The 8841-nt window shown below is 40.4% G+C and overlaps 1 protein-coding gene across 1 annotated transcript; it reads right to left on the reverse strand.

Annotated features, from left to right (window-relative positions):
* Window positions 1-853: 853 nt before the first annotated feature.
* On the reverse strand, window positions 854-5025 carry LOC139222125 (uncharacterized). The gene is made up of 10 exons (XM_070854103.1): window positions 4861-5025; window positions 4311-4394; window positions 3862-3981; window positions 3689-3763; window positions 3087-3209; window positions 2530-2622; window positions 2322-2354; window positions 1972-2043; window positions 1573-1647; window positions 854-1454 (listed from the first exon to the last, which is right to left on the reverse strand). Exons 1-10 carry the CDS (start codon window positions 4996-4998, stop codon window positions 915-917), a joined length of 1353 nt encoding a protein of 450 aa, XP_070710204.1. The 5' UTR covers window positions 4999-5025; the 3' UTR covers window positions 854-914.
* Between the last annotated feature and the right edge of the window lie 3816 nt (window positions 5026-8841).

An 8841-nucleotide genomic window follows, 5' to 3' on the forward strand; every position in this document is an offset into this window, starting at 1 on the left:
ACCCACACACTCTAAATGATGTACTGCTGTTTATACTAACTGCAGCCAACCAGAGATTCCTGCTCTGTTGATATTAGATTAATTTAAGTGTAATGATGGGAAACGAGAGGCGGATTGCTAGGCAACGTCTTCTAAACACGCCGAGGTTTCCCATCACAAGGCGATAAGGTTGACAGAGTGTTGTTTATATTGTTGAGACTCCACCAAAGGTTCCACACTGTCTGTGGCCGGAGTCGTACTAATACTGCAGCAGACAATGAAGCAGGAGGGTACAAGCTTTTCATAGCAGTTATGGTCTGTAAGTTTGCTCTGCACAGAGAGGCGAAGGCCTACGCAGTGAGCATCGTTAGGAACGGCAGCATCTGTTGGTCTGTACACCACTTTGGTCTAGACTGAAATATCTCAGTAATTACTGGATAGATTATTTAACAGACATTCATGTGAGCCTGAGGATGATTTCTAATGACTTTGGAGATCCCTGGCCCTGCCCCTAGCAATTTACACATAGCATAAGTGCATAAATTGGCTGTTTAAATGGATGGACTGAACTTGGACAGCACCTTTCAAGTCTTTTCAGCCTCTCAAAGTGTTTTGACATAGCATTTGCATTCACACAACATCCATACACTGATGGCAGGTTGCCAACAGAAACTAATTAATCACTCACACACACACAAACAACTTTAAATTTTAAGTTTATCGTCAGAATTTTGCAATATGTCAAATTAATAGAAGCTGTACATTATTAAACCAGAGCTCAATAGTTTTTTTCCCAAATATTGAAAAAGTTATTTGTGCGGTATAAATATTATGATATTCAGCAAAAACATTTTGAGGCACGTACCAGTTTTCTATTTCTAATCCACAATTCTTTGATTTGAACATTTTGCAATGGCTGAAATGCGATAAAAACATTACAGTAACGCTTGAGTGCCCTCTGATTTTTCCTGTCTTGGCCAAACAATATGACTGACATCAAAAAGGTGGGGTCCCTCAACCCAAATACAAAGTTTGTTGGGGTTGTTGGGATCAACCAGCACAGCACCACTGGGTAGAAATGGTGAAACTTCCTGTATCATGATCGTATAGAAGTCCCTGGTTACAGGAGAAAGTACGAGAGAAAGGCTTGATCTAACCCGGTATCGGACAGGACGCAGGCCATGCTCCTCCTGCAGCCTCTTCAACAGTGACCGAGGAATCATTGTCACCGTGTTGTCATACCTGTCCTCTTCCTCTGCTTCTTGTCCCTCTCCATCCGCATTTATCCTGCCCTCCATATCTAAGACTACACTGCCATCCCTGGAGCTTTCTTTAGCTTCCCCGTTTTTCCTGATTTCCTCCTCTGTTTGGCTATTATTGTTATTTGTGATGAATACCACTGGAACCATTTCCTCTCCTCCACGCATTCTGTATATACAGTAGCTCAGCTTATAACCATGCTCTTCCTTAATCATCTGAGAACACAAGGAAAACACGTTGCTTTGTGTTAGATGTTTCCTTATATGCGTTATCTTCATATTCGACCATAAATGTTATTTCTATCTAATTTTACCATCATATAATACTACTTACCCAACAACACCCCACCAAAAGAGCGATCACTGCACCCACTATAGCGGAAGCAATAAAAGAGCCAACGAGGATCACCTGAACAAATTAGAAAATATTTTTCAAGGCACCTGATATGATGCACCTACTAAACCTTATTTATTCTTTAAATCTCTTCTGTGGTGGCTCTGAAAGCCAAATGGCAGCAATAGCAGAGAAAGCAATGTTGTTTGACAAAACCCAATGGTATTTTGGAAAAGGTGAAATCACAAAAATATTTGCCTATCACTGTGACATAATTACGTCGGACAAATAAAGAAGTAGGTTGGTCCCTGCTGTGATGGTAAGGTGATTTTGCCTTTAATGAATATTTGAACAGGTGAAAATATATGCTTATTTGTAATGTAATGAAATACTTCTTACCCAAATTATCATGATGGCCCAAAACCTGGATCTGTGTTTTTCATCAAGGGATAAGACTATAGGAAGACAAGGCTACACACACACACACACACACACACACAGAGAATATGTTCATAATGAATGGTTTTCATCTGTCTTTTATGTTTGTAAATCTACTGAAAACTTTGTTTCAAATCCAATAACACCAGAATTGAGGTATTTAAATAAGCAAAAGTGCTCAAACGTTGGCAGAAAATGTTGTGTTCATGTAGGACTTTGTCCACGATAAGAGTCTGATTGAGAAAATAGGTTTTCAGGGCATTTGATAAAACAGCACGGGGACAATTTGTTCATTAAGAGCAACATTTTACCTTTTCATAAACCAGGCTGTTTCCAACTTCAACCTAAAACAAAAAGGTTAACATTATGTCTCTTCCAAGAGCTGTGAAATAGACAATATCTTGTCTATGAAATATACATTTACTAATTATGTTTTACAACTCTGTCACCTTGAATTAATTTTAGAAAACACATGGGTGCTATTTAGCTCTGTGTCAATGTGAAGGATGAATAACTCACACATGCAGAGCTGTTGTCCTCTCTGGCGCACAAGCAGGAGTCTGGGATTGAGGACTTCCAGTCCTGGTAGCCTTTGAGTCCACAACACTTAAACTAGAGCAAACACACACACAACCAGAGGTGATTTAGAGCTTCTGCTTTACTTATGTTTAAAAGTCTTTAACTGCAAAAACACGTGTACAGTGGCAGATGGTATAAAGTAGTTAAGAACTTTTACACATCATGACCTTTAAGGTTGTTGTGGCGAGTGGTTGCATATTTATATATCCAGAAGTTATGGTGCAACATAAGCATTCTTTTGAAGTCATGTTTTTGCCACCTGGCGATCGTAAGTCTATTATTCACTCTCTTTTAGCTCTGTTTTTGGTCTCAACCAACTGCTGAGAAAAATATCTGGCTCTTCAGCTGCTGATTGCTCCACTATGTTCAGCAGCTGTCTCTAACTGCCTGTCTGCTGTATGGATCTGAGCGGGTAGCCTATTAAAACAGTAAATTTATAGCTAAACAATGAAGTGAAACTGAGAGGAGCTGCAGATTCAGGTGATTTTCTGTCTTACCTCAGCCTGCCAATGGTACACATTGCGTTTGTGGCAGATCGTGTCAGTCAGGCTTTCTGTGTTTCCTGGCGTATGTGTCAGAGGTAGCAGAGCCAAGTAGCGCTCCTCAAACATTTTTATCTCCTAGAGGCAAATACAAAGAAAAATACCTGCAATTGTTAGCTTGCTGCACATGGATGACTAATGATTCCTATTTTTCTAACCACTGATGCCATTTTTGCTATGCTAAGCTAACCAGCTGTGCCATAAGCCAAATTCAGAATCACAACATAACGAAACCGTTTTAGAACGCTGTCTATTTCGTAGGTTGTTTTAGGCTGTAGTCCACATGACAGATATGAGCCCAGTGTCAGTTTTCATAAAATTCCCCACTAAAAAGTAACTTTTTCCAGTCGAGTGAAGTCATGCGATGACAATTTGAGCTATCTGCATTATAACTGCACAAACTCCATCATGTGACCAAGACCATGAGGTGTGGTTGAAAGCTCCAGAAAAATGCTACTGTTGTAAGCAGACCAGTGTGAAGAATGAACTCTCTTTCTTTCTCAGGCTGGTTCAGGTTTACAGGACCCAGCTACACAGGAGAGATGGGATTTGCCCACCTGAGCTTCTTCATTCCAGCATTTAACAAAAGACAGAATCATAACCAGAGTCAGGACACAGATCGTAACCACGAACTGTGGAGATACAACAAGAGAAGGGAAAGGCGGGTTAAGGTTTAAGGTTTTAAGGCGAACACATACAAATCACATCTCACATATAGACATCTACGCACCACTTTTCCATAGAAGCCCTTCCTTCTCCAAATTTCCAGCAGCTGCACGATACAGGCCAGCAGACTTAACCCTGCCCACAAGTACACCAGTGTAGCCTTGTTTTTTAGCCTGGACTCCTCCTACAATTAAAAAAAAAAAACCTCACAATCACATCAATCAATCAATCTTTATTTATATAGCGCCAATTCATAACAGTGTTATCTCAATACATTTAAACTCATTACACGCTTATATTGCTCTTTAGGTTGTTACAACCAAGACCAAAGGAGACTGAATTTGCTATTAGCTTATTTTCTGTAAGATACTGAATATATAATAGTGAATTGAATATGTACACAACAATTCTGGCACCTGAAATGACACTTTGTGTTGAACTATTATTTATAGCTGCTACAGTTGCTTTAAGAAGCAAAGATAACACATGAAACATGAACTTGTGTAGTTTTACCTCCTTGATGTTCACACAGTCAAACTGCAGGCTGTTCAAAAAGATTCCTGATGCTGTCAAGATGATCACCAGCACACACCAGACCTGAGGAGCAACAGAGGCTACATGTACCACTGTAGATGTCACTCCGAGACCAGGAGGGTGACTAAATACATATTAGTGCAAGTGCTTTCCTGAAGTACAATTTTGAAGTCTTTGTAATTTACTTGGGTATTTCCTATGTGCACTACTTTATAGTCCACTAGGAAATATTGCTGCTTTGTATTCTTCTACATGTATCTGATAGGTTTAATATTGCTCATACAAAACATGATCAGTATTGATTAAAAAGTGGTATTGCTACTTTTTATTGATTTGTTTAAATTTGATTGAATTACTCCACTGGGAAGTGAACATGTATTACTATTATTTTTTTACAGTCAAATAAATAGTAACAGAGTTACTGAACGCAATTAGAGTAATAATACTTATTAGACAAATGTAAATCTATTACTTTGAAAAGCAAATATAAGGTACATCAGGCCCATCTGATCGTGATGTGAATTCTTACCACGTATGTCACCACCAGCCCTGTCGCAGTCCACAGGATGGAATTGGGCTTCCTGAAAAATGTCTTTTTCTTGTCATCCGTCTCGGCAGCAGCAGCAGCAGCAGCAGCAGCCATGTCTTCACAGTTCAGATTCTCCATTTGCCTCAGGACGAAAACAACCACCGAGTGAAGTGAAAGTGGGAAAGGAGGAATAGTGGACAGAGGATGGCCGTCAAGACTCCACCCTGTATGGAAGGTAAATGGTGCCACAATAGCTCTGCTCTGCTCTGCTCTGCCACGGACTGTGTGTTAAGACACATTAGTTTTCTCTGACTGTGTTTGTACAGTCAGTGTGTCCTGCCAAGAAAGTGTTATTTCTGTACTGGTTTGTGTATCAGTTAAAGGTCTGTTCCACTAAATTACAGAGGATTCAAACTTTATGTTTGACAATTTAAACATGCCGTAAATCTATACAATGGCACAAAATCACACTTTAATTTCACACTTTAAATGTTTATATCATTGTCCTCTGTTTCTTTGCTTTGCCCATACTGGGATGCTCTGCCTGTTTGCTGTTTGGGGCAGCTTGAGGTTCTTGTGGAGTTCCCCTCTCCTGTCAGGCAGCACACACGTCAGCTTGTGCAGATTCCCGCTCTTTGGCCCGGAGTGCTTAATTTGAGCGTTCCTGATATCAAGCAGACTGTGGAGGTTGTCCAGATCTTTGGTTGGCCTGCTCGAGCTGAACTGGGCCTTATTTCTGGTTGGGGGCAGGTGTAGAGGTGTCAGCCTGTCCATCTTCAGCTGACTGCTCTCCTTGTTACTACAGTCTTGTTTGACAACTGCACAAGTATTAAAGAAAAATAAGTGTGTGAAATAACCTTGTTCAGGTTACACTGTATAAAACAGTCAATGTGGCACTAATGCCTAATATATATACATACATATACATATATGTGGCTAATATAATCTGTTCAAACACATTTTGAATGTTATATGATTACAAAACAGCTCTTCTGCACAGATCTGACCTGCAGGTAACTTGGGCAGTTTCTCAAAGCCATGTCTGTCCTGCTGTGAATGCTGCAAGGCCAACCAGAGGCTGGAAGACGGGGAGCGTTTGCTCAACCTCCTGACCTGCTGCTGCGCAGCTGATTTAACTGGTAATGGGGGAAGGTGGGTTGAAACTGTTTCGCCACTACCTTTATTTTGCTGCTCTTGAGGCTGATATTTCATACAGTAAACAGAAGAAGAAAGAAAGAACAAGGGGAGCGTCAGGTGGACAAAACTTGCAAAATACCTTCAATATTGGTGTTTATTTCTAATAGATAGATAAATAGTTAGATAGATACATAGATTGACAGACTAACCACAATGTTGCCTGTGTTTCGTTTCATCAGCTGGCCGTTGCCAATTTCTGGGAGGATGCATCTGGGTGCAGCAGGCTTGGACACACATGATGACATGACATCACAGACGTCTCCTACACGAACCTGGTATTTTAATAGTAAATCCAAGTCAGTACATATTTTGGACAAGACATATTATAAGTGTACGTTTCTGATTATCTTTGTGGCATGAAATATGTGACTGAGGTAAATGTGTGTACGTTTCTGATTGAACAAAAATATTTAAGAAAAATATTCTAGGAGCAAATGTTAAAATTAATCAAGATAGATAGATAGATAGATACATAGATACATAGATACATAGATTGACAGACTAACCACAATGTTGCCTGTGTTTCGTTTCTTCAGCTGGCCGTTGCCAATTTCTGGGAGGGTGCATCTGGGTGCAGCAGGCTTGGACACACATGATGACATGACATCATGGACGTCTCCTACACGAACCTGGTATTTCAATAGTAAATAGTAAGTACATATTTTGGACAAGACATATTGTAAGTGTAAGTTTCTGATCATCTTTATGGCATGACATATGCTACTGAGGTAAATGTGTGTATGTTTCTGATTGAACAGAAAAATATTGAAGAAAAATATTCTAGGAGCAAATGTTTGAAATGATCATTACATACATACATACATACATACATAGACAGACTAACCACAATGTTGCCTGTGTTTCGTTTCATCAGCTGGCCATTGCCAATTTCTGGGAGGGTGCATCTGGGTGCAGCAGGCTTGGACACGTATGATGACATGAGGTCATTTCCATCTCTTCTCTTCTCACATTTTTCACCAATTTTCAACAGTCGCCTGGTTATAAAGTTCAGGAAGCTAAGTCCTTCTTGCTGTAAGACTGAATGATTGTGGGAGGCTGTTGTATGTTAGTTGCTGAATTTCTTACCTTTGCTTCTTGTCACTCATGGTTTCAGTCTGACAGAACAGAGAACTGAAGTAGCTGAGGTAAAAGTCTCTGACAAAGTAGGCGGATCAATACGCAGTTTGTAGATGTGATGTGTTCACTAGTTTTAAATGTGAACTAGTGAGCTAAAGAAACGTGGAGATCATGAAACAACAGCTGTGCATTCTATGACATCACAGTTCTACCTGTACATTCCATTCTTACATTCCACTCGTACATTCTGCTGAGTCCCAATGAACAGACTCATCAAACATTATGGGAATAGACCAGGATTAACTATATTAAAAAAAGTATTGAAAATCCTGTGGTTGTGAAACAGTTCTACAATGTGAGGCAAACAAAAGTGACCAGTGGATTCAAGTCCTCAACAGAAGTCACCTTGTCATCAAAATTTCAGCTGTAGATGTTTGCAGTGCAACTTGCAAATGTTGCCCACTAGGTGGCGTCAGTGGATAATAAGTTATTCCACAGTTATTGGAGTCACCTTAAAACAGTAAATATTTTCCTTTAAGTCCTAATTTTCGAAAAAAGACACTCGTACCAAAATGCCCCTGTGTGGTCTACAGGCTTGTCTCACCTGTGTCTTTGGACTATGTCAGATCCTTTTGCCCATTTGCAATAATGTTCAAGCAAGGAAGCTACTGGTGTCACTGACACACACAGACCCCATGTTAAACACACATATAGTATACTTAAATAGACACAGACACAGAGACAAACACACATACAGCGAGGACAGTAATTACGCGTCTAAATCTGTCAGACCGTCCAACCGCCAGTGTCTGGCTGCCTGTTAGTGTGTGTGTGTGTGTGTGTGTGTGTGTGTGTGTGTGTGTGTGCACTTGCGCCTGTGTGTATGACATTGGTGAAGGCAGACAGGCTGGCTGGCTGAGGGAAGGGTTATACTCAGGGTGTTGCTGCGTTCAAGAAAACGCGCGCACACACACACACACACACACACACACACAGGAAGGCCGAGCAGTGCCACATCACCCACCTCACCGCTCGGTCCACTTTGCACACACTCTCACCCTCACACAGTGTTTTCTACACTCAAATCACACAAATAACAACGCCTTTAAAGATTCATCGATCCTGTGTGATACTGTTAAGTTAGTCCACGTAGCTCCGGTTACGTTGACTTTTTCTGTTTGCATGTTTCACTAACAGTATAACATGCAGGTACTCTATACACAGGTTTGTACAAATTTTTACTCGTAGAAGATTCCACCACCGGTTTAATTTTGATGAACACTGTAGTTGAGATGACATCTGCACTTTCTGGACCTCCGACTGAAACATTTCCAAGTTCCCTCCTCAATTTCTTTTTGTGTTTTTCCATCAGCCATCCAGATACAGACAGGTGACAAATTAAAGCAAAAATACACAAAAGAGTTTTAATATGTGGACAAAATAAGTTCTGCAAGTCTCTGGAGCTCTACTGGAGGGATCCATCACTTCAAAAGATATTCCCTCATTTGTTGTTTCAATGATGGAGATGGAGGGCATATCTCTCCTAAATTCCAAATTGGTGTTAAGTTAGGTTGACATGTGCTGACTGCAAAGCCCATAGCATATGGCTGTCATAGTCATCAAATCATTTAGCGACCCTTTAGTGCCCTGTGGATGGGGACTGTCACAGTGCATGATGGGTTACTGTTATATGTACAGTATGGAAGC

The sequence above is a fragment of the Pempheris klunzingeri genome, chromosome 22 (assembly GCF_042242105.1).
Source record: "Pempheris klunzingeri isolate RE-2024b chromosome 22, fPemKlu1.hap1, whole genome shotgun sequence".
NCBI classification, from domain to species: Eukaryota; Metazoa; Chordata; class Actinopteri; order Acropomatiformes; family Pempheridae; genus Pempheris; species Pempheris klunzingeri.